General features: G+C 35.3%; 1 protein-coding gene across 1 annotated transcript; it reads right to left on the reverse strand.

Annotated features, from left to right (window-relative positions):
* Positions 1–1,646: 1,646 nt before the first annotated feature.
* LOC116190453 ((-)-germacrene D synthase-like) lies at positions 1,647–10,189 on the reverse strand. Its single transcript, XM_031520131.1, has 13 exons — positions 10,013–10,189; positions 9,252–9,543; positions 8,758–9,136; positions 8,149–8,364; positions 7,850–7,988; positions 7,463–7,711; positions 5,955–6,253; positions 5,180–5,613; positions 4,686–5,064; positions 3,781–3,885; positions 3,471–3,609; positions 3,223–3,372; positions 1,647–1,946 (listed from the first exon to the last, which is right to left on the reverse strand). The coding sequence occupies exons 1-13, from the start codon at positions 10,130–10,132 to the stop codon at positions 1,647–1,649; spliced, it is 3,201 nt and encodes a 1,066-aa protein (XP_031375991.1). The 5' UTR covers positions 10,133–10,189.
* Positions 10,190–25,333: the final 15,144 nt, after the last annotated feature.

Below are 25,333 nucleotides of genomic sequence, written 5' to 3' on the forward strand. Positions count from 1 at the left end.
ACTTGCGCGTCTTGATTCGAGGCCTCACCTGATTTCAGGAAACTCAGGTCGGGGCGTGGAAGTTCTTCTTAGATCACTTCTGGACAGATTAATCGATTCTTTGACTTTTTAGGGTTCTTGACAACCCTGGAAGGTCCAGGGGACCGATTAGTGCCGGTCATAGGCCGAGGTAGCCTGCACACCGTAATCTCTCTTTCCCGAAAATAATTTTTACCTCAAGGGTAAAATCGTCTATTTGCAACTTAGCGACACCCCTAGAGTTAGAATAAGAGAAACATTACGGTATCAAGGTAGGGATGAGCTATCTGTCTAGGCGCAGGTTCATCTGCATAGCCCGCTCTATCCAACCGATGAGTTTTTATTATTCTAGCATAATCTCGGGTAATTAGTTCGGGTGGATTGGCTCAAAATACAAATACCGGACTAATTATATACTTGGTTATGACAAAGCGGACAATAGTGGGATAGGCACTAGGTTCTAAGACTTACGGGCGGAACCCGTGTTCGGTAATAACTTATAACAACCGTAGTGTCACAACATAGAATAAATCTTAAAAGCAACCCACAAACACAAGACTTGATAATAGACGTCACGTACATCAGGTCCTCGGAAAATAATGCCAAATGTGAAATACCTTCCCGAGGCTATTCTTGATCGATTCACACTCTGTACCCACTTTGTTTGCTTTAGGGTAGGATTTACATGTCAAGATATCCCGATTAATAATCGGTTAATTCACGTAAATTCGGTAATAACAGAACCTCATTGTTTGTTTATTTGTGCTATTTTGTTACATTCTTGCACTTGTTTGTTATGCGGATCGAGCCCGATCCTTTAGGATACGATCCATAGGGGGTCCAACGCCCCAACCGTAGAACACGGGGTCCAATCCCCTAACACTGAGCGCGCATCTTAATTTCAATTCAAGTATTTTCAAACCACACGGTGAGCACGAGTGGAATAATAACCGAACGCGAACCGACTGTGATTCAGTTGTTGTAATTTGTATTTTATTTATTTGAGAGGACAATATAATGATTCATGTTGTACATTTATTCATGTAAGAATCCCGGTCGGAGAGTGGACGGTGGGAGTATTTCTTCGAATTTACAGTGTCAAAACGCGTAAGATGAGCGGAACTTAATTAAGCGGTAATTGAATTAAATGGCAAGCCTAGACAAGCTAGAGTACTAATAGGGCGTGCGAGATATAGGCTCGCACGTAACAGAACCCCCAAATTCGAAACCTCGGGTTCCGCAGACCATATGCATTAGCAAGTAGGTGTACCCGGTACCCCTAGATCCGAATAACTTACCGGTCCTCGACCTTCGGGTCGTAAAATGGCAAATGGCGACTCCTTCTCACGTACGTCCATCGCGTGTTCCCGGAAAGGTGGACACTCCGAAGCCGCGTTGCATAGGCGCGCGCACGCGTGTCCAGACGAGATAAAATTCAGGTGCGCACAATAATAATTAAAGAAAAATAAAATCTATCATTAACAAGGACATAAATACAAACATGAAATGTGCAGCACGTGTTATTACAAAGCATTCTCACTGCATAAATTTTATTTTCGCTCCACACATGGGCAGAAACACACACTCAAACATATATTTCTGGGACCCCGAATCTTATAATTCCACTGCTACATATCTAAGGGAAAAGGATCGATGAACAGGGAAGCAATGCCAACCTTCATCTTGGTCCTTGAATGTGTGTAGATATCAATATCTTCATACCAAACACCCATCATACGGGCGATGTCAATGATCATATGAAGCAGTGGAGCCGAGACGACCGTCTGGTGTAGGGCCTCTTCATTGATGTCTTTCCAGGCATCAATGACATGCTTCCAGAGTTCATGTTTTGCTTCCTCCTCAGTGACTCCATATTGCTTCATGTAGCATTCGACGGCTGAAACCGCTTGGCCTACCTTCTGCTCAAACTGCATGAGCATAAATAATTATATATAAATATCTAGAGAAATCAACTAAGGTCTCCGACATGCAATATATTTATTTCTTTCACACGATGCTTATATACATATATATACGTAATATGTAGGTACTTATATATGATATATATATATATATATATATTTTCTAATGAAGATGATCAATTCCAACTGTTTAATTGATGTGAAGAAAGTTCCAAACGAGAGAGGCTGCCTCGGGAGTTGCGTCAATTGGTCAACTTAATAGTGCACAAGATTCAAGAGACTCAATGTGAAAAATGTTGAAACAATTCAGGATTTGAAAATAAAAGTTCCAGATTAAAATTGAAGAAATTGACAAATGTTATTTTTGCATTATCTCTCCTCATCTTTTCTCTATGACAGTAACGTTCGAGAGCTTCCTCTTGTCTTAACCATTGTTCTATCCTGTGCATTACACCGGATGATTTTGATGTATCGGTTATAATGTTATTTTAGTTAATTACATTTAGAAAGATAATTTTTCTCGTTTAAAATAAAAATATTTTTTATTATTAAATACAATTTGAAACAAATAATTGTTAGGGTAATTTCGATGACACGCTCTATAATTTGTGAAATGACAAGCGACAACTCTCTTTTCAAAAATTATTCACACATCACCTCTCTTTTCACTAACGTGGCACTAAGAGAACATTTATTTTATCACGTGAATCCCATATACGAAATTGCACAGATCGGCCCGTTATCTGATTTCTTTACCCAAACCAAATTTGATCCAATTTAAGGGGAGGAATCAAAATGAGGGGTAGTGTGTGCCTAATTTTAAAAGTAGGAGATGGTTGGTCATTTTACAAATTATAGGGGGTGTTGTCAAAATTTATCATAATTTTTAATAAAATAGAGTAATTGTTTGCCTAAATTAGTTGGTGGAACCTAAATACCAATTCTTATAAAAATTTTAAAAAATGGGGAGATAAAAATTAAAGAAAGAGTGATTAGTGATCATTATACTAGACCCACAACCTTCCCTCTAACTTGAAAATATTTTTTTTCCTCATATCCTCTTTTAGGAAAAGAAGAATAAGGTGTTGACTTTTGAGTAGCAAAGATACTTAATTATATTTATCCAGAAAAGAAAAGGATATTTAATTATGACAGGAAAAGAAAAATTAACAAGCTGTGATAACTTATGAGTGGCCATGTCGTTTACTAATCGAATCACGATTTGACAACCCCTAACAATCTTCGGAATTTTGAACACCCATTCAAAGTCATCTTTGGTTACAGCATCCTTTAACCCTACGAAAGCTGTAGCTGATAGGAGTAAACCGCCAGTTGAGACCAATGCGACCTGCATGTACTCCTCCATTGATGGGGTATATTGACGATGGAACCATTTCGCTTCGGCAAACTGTGCTCTCACCATACCTTTCATCTGCCAGAGTCATGCCAAAAGTCAAAAAATTTCAACAAAAAAGCTTACATGCTGTAATGAACAGGTGCTTTAAAAAAAATTAGTGAAGTTGAACTTACCGATTCTATACCAAAGGATATGCGATAAGATCCTACTTCCTCAGGCAACAAGTGCTCAGCTTCTCTATAAACATCTAGCAAGGCCCTGTAACACACTTGCATATAGTCAGGCAGCTCGTCTATGACCTCCATGTCCCACCTAACAACCGAAATGAAAATCATCAATAAAATAATAATTAATTTTTTAGATCTCAAGCTCTATCTATAGCTATCAGTAGCCATGTGACCACATGTGACCACGTCATATATATGATACCCATTACATATTACAGTCGATTCTAAGTTTGGGTTATTCGTATGAGAGCCTGACCTTTCAACAGCACGGGTAAATGCTTCCAGCTCTTCGAATGTGCCATGGACATCAAAGATATCATCAATAATGGTGATCATGGCAAATACTTTGGTAAATATTATCCTGAAAGATGTGTGCTCTGGCACATAAGCTAGCATACTCCAGAAGTAGCACTCGACGATCCTATCTCTTATAAAAGGGAAATTCTTCCTGACATCTAGGCTCTTCCACTACCTAAGTAATGGACATGGTTGAAAATCATGTCATGCAAATCTAGTCGCAGGTCAAGATAAAAAATGCTTTTCGAAAAGCATTTTCCTTCTTTTCTGCTTTTAAAACCTTAAAATTGGTCATAGGTTAATTAATAGGGCAAATTACAAAAAAAAACCCAAATTTTATAAAAAGTCTCAGTTTTGTCCTAAATTTTGTTTTGTAACAAAAAAAACCATAAGTTTTCTAAAATGTCTCAAAAATGACCTCCGTTATAACTTCCGTCAATTTTTGCTGCTGATGGTGGGTCCCTTTAACAGTCCACGTAGGTCACACGTAGGCAAAAATTGACGGAAGTTATAACGGAGGTCATTTTTGAGACATTTTAAAAAACTTATGGTTTTTTCTGTTACAAAACAAAATTTATGACAAAATTGAGACATTTTACAAAATTTGGATTTTTTTTTTGTAATTTACCCTAATTAATATGCAATGCAGACAGATCTAGAAATAGCAAATTCAAGCGAAGAATACTGACATGCGAACGGCTAAATTGTCACTACATATTTTTATAGGATGAAATGAAGATGATTTGTGAAAGAAAAGTATGGAAAGAAAGCTAATTACAATATATATATATATATATATATAGACATAATTACGTACGTACAAAAGATAAAATTAAATATAACTATATATGATATATCATTAACCTCACGATGCAGCCTAGTTTCCTTTGGTGCAGCGTCTGTAGCAGGTTGAAATCTAACTTTGCCAACTTCAGGAGCACTTCATTGTGTGAAGCTTCTTCTTCATATATTTTAATATATTTTCGTGAATCTAGTTTTATTAACCCCTTACGAATGTTAAACTGCCTTTGGGAGCGGCTTATCTCATCTCTAATTAAGGCAGGGCCGAGCTTCTCATTCGTGGAGGCAAGGTGGGTGAGAGTGAAAGCTAGGGCTTCCTCAAGAACATCCTCTCCGTGAGTCCGGAGATGGCTAGCTTCATATAAGCTCAGCAAACCTCTCACGTCGGTTTCAAGTGACTCATCAAAGTTTCCGTCCGGACCCTTGAACTTGCTAAACGCACCTGCATGAGTGCACATATGCACGCACTTTGGCATAAATCAAAAGACAACTGACCTGGAAACCCAAAGCCACCTTAAGCCACGTTTAACTATTATAATTGATTACTGAATCCGTACTGCTATTTATCTTGTAACCCTGCTGCCTTAGCAACCTGAACATGAGGGCAGTGGTGTAAAGATCACTGGCAAAGCTTGGACCATCCACAGACTCGATGCTTCTCTCGTGAACTTGCTTCAGAGCTTCATCAATCTCTTTCTCAAAGTGATAACCGATGCCTAGACGTTGAGTATGATTGACCAAGTTTAAGGGCAGGAAATCCCTAATTTTGATTTCTTGCCCTAATTTTGATTGCAGATGGGGGAGGGAGGGGATGATAGTGACGACGTCGTTCGACAGGGGCGGGGGAGAGGAACAACGTCGCCGTTTGGTTGGGGGAGGAGAGTGGGGCGAGGACGGTGTTGTTTTGGGCAAGTAACCTTTTTTTTTATATAAGAAAAACAAACAACGTTGCTCTTGAGCAAGTGCCACGTTAATCGGAGTCATTTGTCCACTAGATGCCACATAGGCGTCCATTTCATTTTTTCGTAACGGCACTAACAGAATTTTGACGGTAGTATCAAAACGTTATGGATTCTGATCTTTGAATGATCGTTTTGTTCAAAAAATTCTTTCAAGTAGTAATTTATTAGTTTTAAAATCTTTCAATGACCATTTTACTAGTTTTCTCTAAAATCTATCATTAACGAGGACATAAATACAAACATGAAATGTGCAACACGTGTTATTACAAAGCATACTCACTGCATAAAGTTTTATTTTCACTCCACACATGGGCAGAAACACACACTCAAACATATATTTCGGGGACCCCGAATCTCATAATTCCACTGCTACATATCTAAGGGAAAAGGATCGATGAACAGGGAAGTAATGCCATCCTTCATCCTGGTGCTTGAATGTGTGTAGATATCAATATCTTCATACCAAACACCAATCATACGGGCGATGTCGACGATCATATTAAGTAGTGGAGCCGAGACGACCGTCTGGTGTAAGGCCTCTTCATTGATGTCTTTCCAGGCATCATTGACATGCTTCCAGAGTTCATGTTTTGCTTTCTCCTCAGTGACGCCATATTGCTTCATGTAGCATTCCACGGCTGAAGCCACTTGGCCTACCTTCTGTTCAAACTGCATGATCATATATATATATATATATATATATAAATCAATTAAGGTCTCCAACATGCAATATATTGATTTCTTTCACATGCATGCTTATATACATATATATATATATATAATATGTAGGTACTTATATATGAAATATATATATATTTTTTTCTAATGAAGATGATCAATTCCAGCTGTTTAATTGATGCGAAGAAAGTTCCAAATGGGAGACGCTGCCTCGGGAGTTGCGTTAATTGGTAAACTTAATAGTGCACTAGATTTAAGAGACTCAATATGAAATATGTTGCAACAATTTAGGATTTGAAAATAAATGTTCAAGATTAAACTTGAAGAAATTGACAAATGTTGAACGTTTGCATTTTCTCTCCTCATCTTTTCTCTATAACAGTAACGTTGGAGAGGTTCCACTTGTCTTAACTAGTGTTCTATCGCGGACATTACACTGATTGGTTTTCATATATCGGTTATAATGTTATTTTAGTTAATTACATTTAGAAAGATAATTTTTCTCATTCAAAAAAATATTTTTCATTATTAAATATAATTTGAAATAATAATTTTTAGGGTTAATTTCGATGATACCCCCTATAATTTGTGAAATGGTTAAAGACAATCCTCTTTTAAAAAATTAACCACACACCACCCCTCATTTCATTGAAGTGGCACCAAGAGAACATTCACTTTGCTATGTGGATCCCATGTACCGAACTGTACAGATCGACCCATCACCTGATTTTTTTATTCGAACAAAATCTGATCTGTTTTAAGAAAAAAATAATGGAAATCAGCGAAATGAGGGGTAATGTGTGGCTAATTTTGAAAGGAGGGGATGTCACTGGCCATTTTACAAATTATAAGAGATGTCGTTGAAATTTATCATAATTTTTTATAAAGTAGAGTAACTTTTTGCCTTATTGAGCTGGTGGAACCTGGATACCGATTGTTATAAAATTTAAAAAAATGAGAGGAAAAAAATTAGAGAAAGAGTGATCAGTGATCATTATATTAGGCCAACATTCTCCCTTCTAATTGGAAAAAAAAATGATGAGTCCTTGTGTACCTCATTGTTCTTTTCCTCCTATCCGCTTTTAGGAAAAGAAGAATAAGGTGTTGACTTTTGATTAACAAAGAGACTTAATTATATTTACCCAAAAAAGAAGATACTTAATTATGACAGGAGAAATAAAATTTAACAAGTTGTGATACCTTATGAGTGACCATGTCGTTTACTAATCGAATTACGATTTGACAACCCCTAAGAATCTTCGGAATTTTGAACAGCCATTCAAAGTCATCTTTGGTTACAACATCCTTTAACCCTACGAAGGCTGTAGCTGCTAGGAATAAACCGCCACCTGAGACCAATGCGACTTGCATGTACTCCTCCATTGTTGGGGTATATTGATGATGGTACCATTTCGCTTCAGCAAAATATGCTCTCACCATACCTTTCATCTGCCAGAGTCATGCCAAAAGTCAAAAAGAAAACAAGATATATGGGTTTCTCTGATCTCAGGAAAAAAAATTTCAAGAAAAAGCTTACACGCTGTAATAAACAGGTGCTTTAAAAAAAATTAGCGAAGTTGAACGTACCGATTCTATACCGAAGTATATGCTATAAGATCCTACTTCCTCAGGCAACAAGTGCTCAGCTTCTCTATAAACATCTAGCAATGCTCGGTAACACACTTGCATATAGTCAGGCAGCTCGTCTATGACCTCCATGTCCCACCTGACAACCGAAATGAAAGTCATCGATAAAATAATAATTGGTTTTTTAGATCTCAAGCTCTATCTATAGCTTTCACTAGCCTTGTGACCATGTCATATATATGATACCATTACATATTACAGTCGATTCTAAGTTTGGGTTATTCGTATAAGAGCCTGACCTTTCAACAGCACGGGTAAAGACTTCCAGCTCTTCGAATGTGCCATGGACATCGAAGATATCATCAATAATGGTGATCATGGCAATTACTTTGGTAAATATTATCCTAAAAGATCCGTGCTCTAGCTCATAAGCTAGCATACTCCAGAAGTAGCACTCGACGATCCTGTCTCTTGTAAAAGGGAAATTCTTCTTGACATATAGGCTCTTCCACCACCTAAGTAATGGATATGGTCGAAAATCATGTCATGTAAATCCAGTCGCAGGTCAAGATGAAAAATGCTTTTTGAAAAGCATTTTCCTTCTTTTCCAGTTTTTAAAAACTTAAAATTGGTCACAGGTTAATTAATATGCATGGCAGGCAGTTTGGAATGTTATTATGATCGCTCAATCAGCAACGAATCTAGAAATAGCAAATTCAAGCAAAGAACACTGATAGACGAACGAGTAAATTGTAACTACATATATTTATAGGGTGAAATAAAGGTAATTTGTGAAAGAAAAGTATGGAAAGAAAGCTAATTACAAGATATATATATGTATAGACAGACATAATTACGTACGTACAAAAGATAAAATTAAATATAACTATATATGATATATCATTAACCTCACGATGCAGCCTATTTCCCTTTGGTGCAGCGTCTGTAGCAGGTTGAAATCTAACTTTGCCAACTTCAGGAGCACTTTATTGTGTGAAGCTTCTTCTTCATATATTTTAATATATTTTCGTGAATCTAGTCTTGTTAACCCCTTACGAATGTTAAACTGCCTTTGGGAGCGGCTTATCTCATCTCTAATGAGGGCAGGGCCGAGCTTCTCATTCGTGGAGGCAAGGTGGGTGAGAGTGAAAGCTAGGGCTTCCTCAAGAACATCCTCTCCGTGAGTCCGGAGATGGCTAGCTTCATATAAGCTCAGCAAACCTCTCACGTCGGTTTCAAGTGACTCATCAAAGTTTCCGTCCGGACCCTTGAACTTGCTAAACGCACCTGCATGAGTGCACATATGCACGCACTTTGGCATAAATCAAAAGACAACTGACCTGGAAACCCAAAGCCACCTTAAGCCACGTTTAACTATTATAATTGATTACTGAATACGTACTGCTATTTATCTTGTAACCCTGCTGCCTTAGCAACCTGAACATGAGGGCAGTGGTGTAAAGATCACTGGCAAAGCTTGGACCATCCACAGACTCGATGCTTCTCTCGTGAACTTGCTTCAGAGCTTCATCAATCTCTTTCTCAAAGTGATAACCGATGCCTAGACGTTGAGTATGATTGACCAAGTTTAATAGCTCTCTCCGGTTATCATCGGAAGCAGCAACTTCAAATATCCTCTTCACCTCGTTCTTCAAGTCTTCAATTTGTTGCTTTGACGTGTCATCAAAGTCCATCTACAAAAAAGTATGGGAAGAATGATATATACATACATGCATATATATATATATATGTATATATATATACACACACATATAAAAATCACCCAAAATATAAAAATCAATTGTCATGAAGTCCTCTACATCTTTGTGTGTAATTCTCGGGGCTGTTTTCATTTTTCCTTTTATATATATATATGTATGTATGTATGTATGTATTTTCTGTTGAAGCTTATTTTCTTAAGTCCATTGGAAATTTATAGGTCATTAGTTCTTCCGGGTGGGTCTGGCAGTAGTGGTCGAGAGGATGAGGCATCCGCCTGGAGCTAATAATACCATTTGGGAACATATATTAGGAAAATGTATCATGTCACTATATATATAAATATATATAATCGTACATATATTTGAAAAAACACGGAGCTTTTGTAATCGTACATACATACAGCGCGTGTACAAAATAGGTCTCTATGTATATATACTTTACCCTTTCTTGAGAAGCATCGTCTGAGAGGAAAAAGTCTCCCCACACACTAGGATGATAGTCTGCACGACGACGTTCAGCAGCTAAGGATGGAAGTTGTTGATGAGCAGACATCTCACTCATTCTTAATTAATCAGGTGTAGCTGAGGGACTCTACTGCAGGAAGATTGCAAATTTTTGGAGCTGATGAATTGATTAAAAGAGTCTTGGTGGGACGGGAATTTATAGGACCGGCTTGGAAGTTGGAACGCACATATTCACACGGAATGTTTGTCACTGTGAAAAAGCATCTTTCTAATATATATATATATATATATATATATATCCGAATTTTTACGCCACCACGTCATCAAAAATAAAAAACGAAGCTCTCTCGCTCTGCCATGTTGTCACTTATGTGTTAACATCCCGTTTTGGTCCACCGATACTCGAAGATCATCAAGATAACCAAAAAATGTATTTCTGTTCAAGAATAAAATCTTATGTAGGTGCAACTCCCAGTTCTTTCTCTTCTTTTTCAAGTCACAATCAGAAAGGCTGAAATTCGGTTCATGCATCTGGAAAGCGCTAGTTCAAATGCCGCTCATAACAAGGCCTTTGGTCATAGAATATCTCGGCGCCTTTCGTTTTCTCGTTGTACGGATTCCTATCCCATTTTTGATAAAGATGGAATAGGATCCATGTTGGCAGCCGAACTTCTCTGTCTATTTATCATCAACTTGATGAATTAATTTCAACATATAAGGCTCTCCTATTATATTCTTGCAAAAAATGGCAAGTACAACATATGAAATTTTGTGGCGCACACAATTGATCCCGAAGAGTAAGATACGAATTATTAATATTCGAAACCGAAAGCCGTGGATAAAGAGGAACCCACATCTCTGTACCGTTTTCTTCGGTGAGTACAACTACCTTCATGGATCCCAGAGCCAAGTTCTATATTTTTATATCAAGATTTGATGAGTCAGGGACATTTCAACATAAAAATCACATCGAGAGCCCATTCGAGCATAAAGATAAAATTCGTGGGAGCTGAGGTGTCCAAACAGTGAATAGAGCAGCTCGAGCATGGGATTTGATGGATCATATCATGATCAATCTGAACCTAAAAGGGTGATTCCCATATGTTTGACCTAGGAAATCGAGTTACGTTCGATTTTGGGGGTCACTTGTCCCAAGATTCAATGCGAAGAGAGTTATGAATTTTCAAGTGCACTATGCACGAGACAGTTAAACCGAGACAGGTTCCGCTTGTTGAGGGAGAGAAATCCATAAAAAATTCATTTTTTCGTATTTTCAAGCATTGCCAACGTCGTTAGATTTTGAGCTCACCGAAGGTTCATAAAGTCAAAGAAAATGGGATATGTTTTGAGTTCGATTAGTACAGAATCGAAGATTTCCTCACAAATCAGAAATAAATCACTCGGTTTTGGCCAGCTGTTGAAGAAAAATTGTTTTGGATACTTCCCGAGGTTGAATGATCTTGAAATTTTACAAGTATGAGCCCAACCCGTGTAGAATCAAGGAAAAATATCACATACACCGAAAAATTCATGAGAAGTTGATTAAAAGTTCGGATATCCAGATCATCTCCATGAACCGTTGATCATAGCCCTGCATCCTCCTTTTCTTCTGTTTTTTTTTCTTCTTCAATGGCTGAACAAGGTGGAGAGCAAGCATCTCTTTCATTTCCTTTCTTCTTCTTCTCCTTCTCCTTCACGCCATCTGCTGCTCCTCTCCCATCCCTTCAAATGCTGTTGATGTCACCCTCTTCCTTTTGTACCCTTTGCTTTTCCTTTTTACACCTGATCGACAGGTGTGTTGACTAGTTCCCCAGTGCACTGTTTTGATCCCATGCACCAAACATGATCGCTATTTTATTGAAATTGGTCAATAAATTCTAAAACAATAACTTTCTAAATATAACTAAAATTTCCTTGGATGCATAATAAATACTTTTAAAAAGTTTCAAAAATATGAAAAAAAATAAAAATAAAGAAAACAATTAAAAAGTTTTAATAAATGCAATTAATGTATCTAAATCTCTTACTCACTATATATAATAATTTAAATTTAAATAAAATTAAAAGAATATGGAAAAAAAATTAAAACAAAAGAATAATAATAATAAATATTTATTAAATGCAATTAAATGTACCTAAATCTCTTACTAAATACAATTAAGAGAAAATTTTTGTTGTAATTTCTTAATTATATATAAGAGATAAATGTATATAAACCATTAACTTAACGTAACATTATAAAAATTGAGCCTAACTTAATTATATATAAGAGATAAATGTAAATGAATGAAGTACATGTATAATTTATCATAAAAACTAAGCATATATATGTACGAGCATATTGAAAAGTAAAATTCAACATGTTTAAAAAAAAGAATCATGAATCATGAATTATGAAAATAATTACCTTTTAATAAATTATAAAAAATAAGAAAAATATAGAAAGCATATATAAAAAAATTGAGTTAATATATGTATATAAATAATATATCTAATGACTCATTATATAGAACAATAATAATCCTTACCAACAAAGTAAGATTATATGAATTGAAAAACTGATATTATATAGAATAATAATAATATTTATCTAGATGGAAGATTCCATAAATTTAAAACTAATATAGAAGAATAGAAATATATAAAATAATATAACAATATATGTCAACACCCCATTTTTGCCCACCGACTCCAACAGAGATCACCCAACTGAAGCCCGGGTTACTATTCGCGGTCGGGCTGACGGAATCGAACACACGGCCTTGGGGACATGGACTACATAAGAGAGGCAGGGGCCACTAGGATGATACAGAGGGCAACCAGAAAAGCAGACGAGCAGCGAACTCCAAAACGACGAATGCTGGCACTATGGCACTATTCATCGCTGGATCAATGGAGAGTCAGAATATATTCAATATTTTTTTTTACCCCCTTAATTTCCATAGTTATCATTTTTATTAGGTAGGACCGTCGGAAATTCTGGTTTATATGTATATAAGATATTCCCTTTTATAATTTTCTTTAATAATTAATGTTATTAGTAGCCCATTGACTTGGACCAGTTGGTTAAGGGGAAGCACACATGGTTGATAATATAAGCAGGGTGCTTAAAGAAAATTGAATGGCAGAAGAAACGTCGCCTCCCATGGAAGTTTACTGTGCATATAATCTATAATGAAGTTCAAGAAGTAAATATTTAATAAAGATATATGCGTAGTTTCATTTGAGTATCGAATCCTCTTGATTACTAAGTAAACGCGTGCGTCACTATGTTATACATTCTTTAATAATTATGTCTTGTCCATCCACTAGTGAGAACTTTTAATTTTGGACGAGAGCATATATTATTGTACTATAATTCTTTCCTTATTTCATCGCCACCGCATTCACGTGAATATCATTTCTTCCGAAGTAACCAGAAAACATGTGGCATTTGATCCATTTCCAACGTCGTACACTTGATGATCATGACCATCGAAAAGCACTTTTGAAGTTATTTGTGGTCATCGAAATGCCATGCATTTCTTTCCCCATGCAAAACCATTTATATTGTATTTTTTACCACATTCGATAAAAATTTTTGACCACATTTTTTTTTGAATGTAAAATTATCAATTTTAGTAAGGACACCAGTTCTACTGTTGACAGTGGACATATATGGGGACCAAGCCTTTGTTCTCAAATGAAAGTTTGTCCCCTCGTTTCAATTAAAGGTGTGCACAAATACCAAATATACCCGGAATCGGTCAAAACCTACTCGTTAAAGTTAAGTAGAGTTGAGTTTTGATTTTAATTGGTTTGTAATGATTGTGTTGTTGAATTATGAGAAAAAATGTGAAAAAGTAATATATAGTTGAGAGAAAGTAATAATTATGTTGTTTAATTGTGGAAAAAGTAATGAATAGTTGAGAGAATTTAGTATTAAAAATTGAATTAAATGATTAAAAAAATTGAAGAAAATGATAAAAGTAATAATTGTATTGTTGATTTTATTGTGTAGTGAGTAGAGTTAAAATTTTAAAACCATAACTCACAAACCAAACAGAGTGGTATTTTTCTAGGACTTTGAGAGAATTTCTGTCGGGAAGTGCAATTTTAGAAGGAATTGTGGTGGAATTCATCCGTCCGGCAAAAATTACACGAAAAGTATTATAATAACCGTTCCATTTGAAATCAATTCTTGTGAGAAATGATTTCAATTTAGGTCATTCAGTTCCATTCGATTCGATTCAATTCAATTGTAAACGAATTATGTTGTTTGAAAAATTAAGAAATTTAATCGAAATGAATTGAATAATAATTTTGTTTGAAATGCATTTTTTTCAGCAAGCTGTTTGAAATACAGTCGAAAGATAGTAATCTACTTGCAAAGGATCTTAAAATTCAAAATTGAGGTGATTAATTTCCAATGAATTGAGTTCTGACTAAATCTTATTGATTTTGACCCGATTTAAGTTTCAATGTAAATCTTGTATTTTCAAAACAATTCGTGTCATTTTGTTACCAAACAACAATATTCAATTGAACTCTTATATAAGATTAATTAAATTTTTGTATTTTTTTAAGATTCCAAACAGATTATTTTCTTTTTGGGTGAAAATCACATCTACTTCTACTCTGGTTATTGTTTTGGGCTTCTGGGCCTATTGGGCTTCTTTCCAGTGAATTGGTGGCTTATTCCATTTCCATGTGGACGGACTTCTCTTAGATGCCAACCTGCCAGCCTCAAATTTCAAGCTTTTCACCAAAGAGGATGACCTCAAAATATATCGTGCCAAAGCTCTGCAAAAAGTTACCATTCAAGAGCCAAATTGATCGGGGATCTGCCGTGTCGCCCTCTACCTGTTTAATTCCCAAGCATGGTCGATGTGCACGTGCAAATCAAACTGCACAGAGGATCGATCCAGCAGATGCCTCCTCAGCCAAGAACCGGCCAGGTTCATCCATAGAAATAGTCTCAAGATGGTTCAAACAAATGAAAGCGCATAATCCAAACTATTTATGATCATCATGTTAAAAGTAAGTGAAACCTAAAAGGAACAGCAAATTAATGAACATGTGCTTTTTAGACCTGAAAGGACATTGATCAACTTTGAGCTACCAACGGTGAAATAAACACGAACAACTCCAATCTATTTCTGCATCACCTTTTTAAGTTTTACTAGAGTAATAGCATGTGCGTTGCACGTGAGCTGCTTGTGTTTATTCTATTCTTGAGATAACACGAATTACATTAGACTAATAATCTTTTAAAGTGCATCAAATCTTCATTAGTAAACAAATATGCACAAATAGAATTGAAAAGTGACGACTAAAGAGTCATAACCTCAAACCTTACATCACTCGAATGTGTCGAATTCAAAGGGAAAAAAAATAGAGCAATCTAGCAATTTTCTGTTGAAAATTTGAAAGAGGGGTTACTCTTGCTCTTGTAGTTCTATTGCATGTTCTATCAGCGTTAGATAGGCTAAATGGCTTGACTTACATCACATGGAACATCCGTAAAAGCACTTCAACGCTAACAAATATATAACTTATCATTTCTATGGCAAGGGAACAACTTTGAATAAGAAACAAGCAAACCAGTGGTAAGAACTCAAATAAAACAAAATAACTTCTTAAACTATAAAAGTTTACTTTTTCCTAAAGAAATTTTATTTTCAGAAAATCCTTTGAAGCTCCGTAAGGAATTTCCCTGACTGATTATGCATGAATGATCTGGATTTTGAATGGACTTTGTTTGATAGGAAGGCAATGAAAGTATTTTTTAATTATAGAAACGGAACAACAAAATGACAAAAAAATATATTAATATATTAGTTTGATAGTGTACATAACAAGCCAACCACCTTTTATATATATATATATATATATATATTTAATATATGTGCAATACATAATAGAATCTAAAGATAACACACATTTTTACACTAACACACAATCTTGCACTAAAGGAATACATATATGTTTTGATATGGTGAAATATGTATCGTAATTTTCATTTTAGCAGCAATAATATATATATATATACAGTAGTTTGATATATTATAGGATCGTGTATATATATAACTGAAGATATATATTGCCCATACAAAGTAACATTATATTGGAGCTATATATATATATAGACGATGTTTACACCGAACTTTTATCATTATTTATCTTTTGTATTTGATTGTTTCTTCCTTTTCTACTCTCTTCTTCGCCGGCCGGGAGGTGTATTATTAGTTATACTTTTCCTACAGGTTAATTAATTTATCACAAGGAATCATAAAAACAGTATCACAATGAGAAGTTACAATTTTTTTTAAAAAAAAAGTCTCTGTGAGTCCTTGACAAATGATAAATCCCGCCCCAACCCAACCAACAATAAAAAATTGTCCACTGGAAATTATTAATTTGAGATCGTCGATAATTCATAGTTAAAACATGAGAGACCAGTGCTATATCTCTATATATGTGTCTCAGGCTGCCATTTTTCTATCTTTGCCCCAAATATGACAACATTGTTAAGTAGGCACAGTACGAGGGATTTTTTTTAAAAAAAAATTATAGAGATATATATGAAGTGCCTATAAGAAAATAGTGATCGATAAAAGGATTACCTTAAATTATATAAAATCCACTAGTAATTAATGTCACGAGATCGAACAGCAAGCTATTGGTTGTGTTGTAAGTAACATTAATCACCATAAAGAGGAAATCACAAGTTCAAATTCTGAATAGCACATTCTTAAAAGGAAAATAACCTTTAATATTTGATCTCTTGAAATTGTGAAAGAAATATCTTTTACAATTTTGTTAACTGAAAATGAATCCCACGATTTTTTTAATGAAATACTGTTGTTTTTAGTCTGATAGTTGAGATAAATCCAGCTATTCATAATTAGGTGGCCTTCGCCATGTGGTATATTTAGTGGTTTTCGAACCCTCAACTAATGGCCGATAAATTCTATATTCTGTAAGCTTAATATGTTGTTGAATTATATATTCGTAATTAATCTCACAAATTGTTAGATTTCAGCATTTTTCCGAAGTCATTCATGTTTTGCATCGCACAAGAAATATATGCCAATTATTGGAGTTGGCATACAGTTTTTTTCCCTCCTTAATTTCCATATTTATCATTTTTATTAGGTAGGACCGTCGGAAATTCTGGTTTGTATGTATACAAGATATTCCCTTTTATAATTTTCTTTAATAATTAATGTTATTAGTAGCCCATTGACTTGGACCAGTTGGTTAAGGGTAAGCACACATGGTTGATAATATAAGCAGGGTGCTTAAAGAACATTGAATGGTAGAAGAAACGTCGCCTCCCATGGAAGTTTAGGGTGCATATAATCTATAATGAAGTTCAAGAAGTAAATATTTAATAAAGATATATGCGTAATTTCATTTGAGTATCGAATCCTCTTGATTACTAAGTGAACGCATGCGTCACTATGTTATACATTCTTTAATAATTATGTCTTGTCCATCCACTAGTGAGAACTTTTAATTTTGGACGAGAGCATATATTATTGTACTATAATTCTTTCCTTATTTCATCGCCACCGCATTCACGTGAATATCATTTCTTCCGAAGTAACCAGAAAACATGTGGCATTTGATCCATTTCCAACGTCGTAAACTTGATGATCATGACCATCGAAAAGCACTTTTAAAGTTATTTGTGGTCATCGAAATGCCATGCATTTTTTTTCCCATGCAAAACCATTTATATTGTATTTTCGACCACATTCAATAAAAAAAATTTATCACATTTTTTTTAATGTAAAATTATTAGTTTTAGTATGGACACCAGTTCTACTGTTGACAGTGGACACATATGGGCACCAAGCCTTTGTTCTCAAATGAAAGTTTGTCCCCTGTTTCAATTAAAGGTGTGCACAAATACCAGATATACCCGAAATCGGTCGAAACTTACCCGTTGAAGTTAAGTAGAGTTGAATTTTGATTTTAATTAGTTTGTAATGATTGTGTTGTTAAAATATGAGAAAAAATATGAAAAAAAAATGAATAGTTGAGAGAAAGTAATGATTGTGTTATTTAATTATGAAAAAAGTAATGAATAGTGAGATAATTTAGTATTAAAAATTAAATTAAATAATTAAAAAATTAAAGAAAATGATAAAAGTAATAATTATATTGTTGATTTTTATTTTGATATATTGCGTAGTGAGTGATGCCTCTTGCATTCGCAACAGAAAGAGAAAGAGCGAACCATCTATCCCCCGAACAATGGCGGTACTGCCACATAGCATCGGGAAGATAGAGCAGAGGGGGACGGATCCTGTTAAGCAAAGCAACGACAGATTGAGAAGTTGCAGCACGGTGACTTCCTGATGGTAACGAAACTGCTGATGAAACTTGAAATTGAATTACAACACATAAGCATTTCTCGCTCAATCTCTCTCTTCCTCACCCCAAATCAACGTGCAACGCTTACTTTTAAAATATATATATATATATATATATGAATAACTAGTGGAATAACACGTGAATTGCCCATTTATGGGTTATTTTTATTACATTAATTATTCGGTCAGCCCATATATCAAAGTAAGCCTAATATCTCTAGTTCATAAAGCAATGTTTCAAATGGTCCAATAAATATGTTAACAGGTCGGTGCCCCAAAAAGTATACAAACCATGCCCCATTGATTGTGTAAAGCGCTGTAATCAATCGATTGAGATCAATAGCTTGTACATGTGATATTTCAAAGCCACTAGATCAATCCAAGATCTGGTTCTTTTTGAGCCATCAATAATGTTAGGACCAGCAAAACTTCAGCCTTTATGTTTTCATAAGGCAGCCCAATGAGAGTCGTGCCAAAGCATAGTAGCAAGCACGTCCAACTATTTACTGCCTCTCTCTTGCTCCTGTCGAACGGACTGATTAGTAGGAACATCACAGTGATGTGGCTCATTTTGATCTTTGGCTCGTTCACCGACCTGATGTCTAGCGATCTCGGTCGCTCCTGCGAACAAAAAAGAAGAAATTTTGCACCGAACAGTGTGCAAATTTACTATTTCTGAAGGTTAAGAATCAAACATTTCTAGAATATTGGAGAGATCTATCATGATGTTTACAGGGTTTATATAGCTGCTCTTAGCAACTTATTTGCATTTATTGAGAAAGACACACCCTAGACTTAGGCACTGCTTGATATTAAAAATTCCCTAAACGGTGACACGAGTATCACCCTATAATTACTGGGAAATTAAGGATGGCAACAGGTGGGAATTAAGCACAGATCATGCTTCCTCCTTACTGAAATCTGAATAATTTCGTCATGTCGAGATCTTCATTGATTCTTCAATTGACCGGGGAGTTTCCAGTTGAAATGCATGGTAAAGAAGCATCGCAAGCACATACTCCATAGTCCTTGCCCTTCCTATCGAGGTTCTTCTGTCAGATTTCATTTCGACATTACCAACAGGTGATCATCTTCTTGGATGAGGATTGCTCGCAACGTCTTCCTCGGGAGCTCTATTGCATGCTTGGACTTTAAACTCTTTCTCTGGCTCTCTCGTCGGGGAAGTTGAAATTGCTATCCTTCCGGTTCGGTGTGCCTGGGAACTTCAATGTTAGCACTCTCTTTCCACGGTGATGCGAAGGATGTTATATATAGACGTTACACTTCAGGTAGTTTGATACACTGGTAGCCAATTAAAACTTCTCATTTTGTACATGAATTTTTTTAGACTTAATTATGCTTGTATATTGGCTATTGTCACTGGGAAATTCATAGGTGTGACAACTTTATAGCACATAATCTTGCATCTTGGGAAGGCACTGAATTAGCCAAGAAGGAAAGATGGCAGCAAGGGATAATAGAGATGGATACTGAAGTGCTTTTTCTCATGTTATTTGTATCTCAGGCTATGCAAGAAGGTTAATGTGATTATTTATTTGGGGAAATAACACCCCTAATACGGAATTTAGGTCAAGTTCACTTCCTAACAAGCTATTTTGAAATTAGCACAGCCACTAAACATGATTAATAATATTTAAATTGGTCGCCTCCCATGTCGTCGAGCAGGTTCACGTTGTAAACCATTGAGATTGATTTTTTTTTTTTGGTGCAACAATTATCTTAATTAGGAATTTTTAAACAGGAGTTAATTATTACGAAAAAATATTATTACGTGAAAGGATAAAATATTACCTGACACAAGTCTTGACTTGGTTCGATGAAATAAACAAGGGAACATAGTTTGATTACGGCGAATCAAAACCCTGAGAACAGCTAATTAGCGACTATCTATTGATTTTTCTAAACGTATTAAATCAGTGGGAATACTCATCACGGCCTTCTATAAGAGGAATAATCACTTTTAAAATGAAGGTACTTCTCATATTGCACATAATGTAGCCGGAGAATATTCACTAGTAAAATGAAAGTATGAGAATATCTACTATTGTCAAATATATACGAAAGGCAATTTTTGTCTCACTTTTGATTGTCAAAATCGCTCACGCTACACATACGTTTAATTAATGACGATCATTAGATTGAGGACACAATTGTAAATTTCCTCTAATAACTATCCGCTAACTCTTTTAGCCGAGAAATTCTTAAATGATCTTACCTCATAATAATATAGTGAAAAAAAATCAATAGGATTCTTTCAATTAATAATAATTATGAAAAATATCCATGTAATTAGCATCCTATTTATAAGTATGATACATTCAAATCCACTCTCACATCTCTATTTTTCTTGACTAATTTCAGAAGCTCTTATACTTATTTGATTTTTTAAAAATGTTTTATATGTTTTATGTGCGTATCCCGGGTACGTTGCTTTAGTCCCTTCTAAAATGAAAGTATGAAAAAAAAAGAAAGTGCGGTGCAATAGTGCACGTATTCGTCTGGTAACGAACATATTTCAAGTTCAATATTTGGTGGAACTATGTGCCCCTTTAATAGTTATTAGGATTTATATTTCATTGAATTGAAATCATCGACCTCCTTTATAACCGAAAAAATGAAAGTATGAGAACAACGGAAGGGGATATATAATGGGCTTAGGAAGCCAATTTGTGCGAATTGAACCTAAGATCCCTTAATTCAGAGTTGAAAGCGAGTGTCAATTCGCGGTTGAACACGAGAGCCCGAACATTGCGTAGCAGGGGGCAAAAATGTTGCCATCACTGCTACCCACCATTTTACTTATCCGGAAATTCATGAGCTCCTTATGATAGTGGATCAGGCTCTCATTCGATAGTTTCAAATTCAATGGGGTTTGAAGGGTGCTTGCTGTAAAATCTTGGAATTCCTCTAATAATGAGATTGTAGACCCAAGATTATGCCTAATTGAGTAGGCAGTCATTCCCCCAGAATTTTATCGTTCTAAGGAATTTTTTATATTATTCTTCAATTCTTTTCTTTTAAGAAATTACTCATTTTCGCTCCCCAACTCAGCAGATTTTCTTTTTTATGCCCTTAAGAATTTATCTCGTCTCCTCAATCCAAATCCTGAGTCCATTCCTAGCTCCTGATAGCTTCACCTAATATTTTATTGTTTTCATGATTCGATCAGCATATATTTAATTATCTTATCACCTAATATTAGTGATTGAACAATTTATTTATCTCTTTAATCTTTCATTAATTCATGTGCAGACTAATTGGTTTGATTTAATAAGAGTGATTTGATGACGACAAGTGTATTCAGAAGTCTGAGAATATGCTAACTAATTGGCTGCAAGTGGTGTAGATTAATTACATACACACGCATGAGTACTGGATTCATGTACAGAATTGGTTTTGATTTAATAAGAGCGGTTTGATTAGGACGACGATATCCAGGACTCTAAGAATATGCTTACTAACTAGTGATTGAGCTATTTATTTATCTCTTTAGTCTTTCATTAATTCATGTGCAGACTAATTGGGTTGATTGAATAAGAGTGGTTTTATTACGACACATATATTCAGTAGTCTGAGAATATGCTAACTAATTTTCTGCAAGTGGTGTATATTAATTATACACACACACGAATACTGGATTCATGTACAGAATTGACTTCCTGATGGTAACGAAACTGCTGATGAAACTTGAAATTGAATTACAACACATAAGCATTTCTCGCTCAATCTCTCTCTTCCTCACCCCAAATCAACGTGCAACGCTTACTTTTAAAATATATATATATATATATATATATGAATAACTAGTGGAATAACACGTGCATTGCCCATTTATGGGTTATTTTTATTACATTAATTATTCGGTCAGCCCATATATCAAAGTAAGCCTAATATCTCTAATTCATAAAGCAATGTTTCAAATGGTCCAATAAATATGTTAACCGGTCGGTGCCCCAAAAAGTATACAAACCATGCCGCATTGATTGTGTAAAGCGCTGTAATCGAATGACACCGTGCACTAAGAATTAGGATTTAGTGCTTGAGTTTTAGGAGGATGAGTTTTACTCTTAATGGATGGACATTAGTTGTCATGAAATCCACCTATATGGACATGAAGTGGTGCCGCTTCAACGAAAGTTTTCTTTATGGTTTTTTCTCTCTCGTACATGTTCATGAAACGAGATGAGCACATAGCCATAACGGTGCTAAAGCAAATAAACTCTTACTCGAATACTTTACGATTATGTGTGCGACTTTTCCGGTATTGACTTTAAGAGTGATGGTTCAAGCGACTAGCCACCAATCACTTTGTTGATACTTTGAGAGTTTGCACTAAGAAAGGGTTCAATTTGCGGACACCACTTCTTTATGCATGATCATTGTGTACTTGTGTTCTAGAATTAGCAATCTAATGGGGGATTGTTGGAAATTATAGATTGCAAATTCATTAGATTTTATTAATGGGTCACTTAGTGTGATTCATGAGTACTTGGACGAATTCGGGTTACGAAGTGAAGGTTCATTCATTCAATTGATACATTTGAGTGCAAGACAAGTAATGTATATGGAAGTGTCTACATTAACTAAGTGTTCATGTAAGATCATTAATTGCTTATCCATGGGTGATGTTCCATCTAAGAGTTACGTCCAATACGAAGAGTTCTGACACTTCGATAGTGTCCATTGAGTGCATATAAATAGAGATGCTATAGTGCTCAAATTAATTATTAAGAAAATTCCATAAATCAGAGTAAGAGTTAGGGAATTTCTCGATTTTGCTAGTTGAAGGAATTCATAAGGCTTCGTTATATCTCGGGAGGACCTTTGCCTTAACCCTCTAGTAACTTTGTGTGGGGGCAAATAGTTCTCTTTGGAAAGCGTCATTTGCGCTTCGAATCCTATCGTGTTAACCCCACATCGCCTTCGGATTGATCGTCTCCACCAATTTCCCAACAGTGCATGCAAGGCAAACACTACCAGCAAACTCTTCACTCAATCAAATTCATATAGAGACTGACCATAGAGACTGACACAGAGTACACGCAAAGAACCTGTCACAGACCCGTTGATTTCGCAGAATACCGGAACTACAATCTTCAATTCCTATTGATTCGTTGAATTCTTAGGAAATTGGCATCCAACTCGAATCAAATCCTAGAATGGGCAAAGAGTGCGATAGCTCCAAACTTTTATTGAATAATCAAAAAGACAACTATCAAACCCTCGGGTTTTACAATGCTTAAGTAAGAATTAAAACATCTAAATTACACGAAATACATAAACTTTTTTGAAAATTGAAAAGACGCCCAAATGATATAAAAATGCTCGTTTGAGGCCATAAAAAATGGAATTCGGCCCAAATCTCGTCTTTTCACAGCCATGACTGTGAGTTGTGCTCCGAATGCAGTTTCCCTTAAGACATGGTCGTCAGAACCTATTTTTCTCGAAATACCAATTTGCTACTTCTTCTGCCGCAATAGAGACCATGCCATCTTTGGGATAAACACGGTCTTATCTAATTGTAATTTATAGTGGAATTGGATCGACGAGCAAAGCAATCACGTAGACCTTCAAGTCAATTTGCGAGTTGGTGTATCGATCTTTATTATCTATATAGAGCACCTCACTCACACACGTAAGGTTGACAATTCGCGTGAGAAGTGGCATGGGAACTGGGGTCGGGTGGAGGCACTCCTCATTGATGTCCTTCCATGCATCCCTGAACATTGAAAATTAATGGTCTTCAATGATCCTGCTTGCTTCGATTGTGGTTATTCACTGAACGTCAACCGTTTACCTCCCAAACATATCATTGGTTATTCAATGATCCTTCTAACAGAATTTTCGCTTTGTCAAAACGATATTATGCTCCAACTATAGTGATCTCTTCTATAAATTAACTTGAAAGGTTAAAAGAAAAAAATTAAAGGTAAGAGAAACAAAGAGTAAAAATTGGAGATAAATTTGAATTTTTTTTTTAATACGACAAATTTCACACTCGCGCTAGATAATGTTAACTCGAGTGCTCATAATTAAGTAAATAATTCGTGTAAACTATTTCATATACATAATCGCAACTCCCAATCTAATTTAAAATAAAATAATCATAAAATCTATAAAATTTTAAAGTTAAGTACCACCTGGTATTTTATTCTCATTCACATTCCATTTAAGTTTGTGAATTTGAATAAATTTAGATAAGATGAGCCAATTACTTCAATAAGAAATTTACTTAATTGAAATTTTATGAGACTAACAATTTTATTTATTGATAAGGGGAGTTTAGTTTTTGGAATTATGATCAATTGTGTATATATATATATACACACACATACATACCCTTCCAATATTCATGTGCTTGCACGCGCATAGAATGGCCCCATCAAGAGGTACGTGTGCTATATATGAATACAGAAATTCACGACTGTATAGATGTAAAACGGAATTGTATGCAGAACCCTTACACTTGCATTGGCTCTTGAGCTGAACATTTGATTGAAAACATTACTTTCATCGATATATTTTTGCCAATCCAATATCAGTAGGTATCGTTTCGGATCATCTAAAAATTGACTTTACGTAACATCATATGTCGTGGACGTTTTAGATCAACAAATATGAGGCAAAAGTATATGATTAAGGAGGTAATAACGTGGCCGAAAAAAAAAAAGGAGGAGGAAGAGCAGGTGGTAAGTGGTAGCTGATACTGACAGCTAAATATTTATTCTCTGTTTCTTTCCGTCGACAAGCCAATATCTATGGGAAAGGCATTGACAGGAAGGAAAGTTATATGGCCCAAATCTATGGGCTTCGTATGGATAAGGTATTTTGTAATGGTCTGAGCTAATTAAATTCATGGACTCGTCCTATTTACGATTTGAATATGGACATTGAAATTGACTTTATGTAACATC

The sequence above is a fragment of the Punica granatum genome, unplaced genomic scaffold (assembly GCF_007655135.1).
Source record: "Punica granatum isolate Tunisia-2019 unplaced genomic scaffold, ASM765513v2 Contig00440, whole genome shotgun sequence".
NCBI lineage: Eukaryota > Viridiplantae > Streptophyta > Magnoliopsida > Myrtales > Lythraceae > Punica > Punica granatum.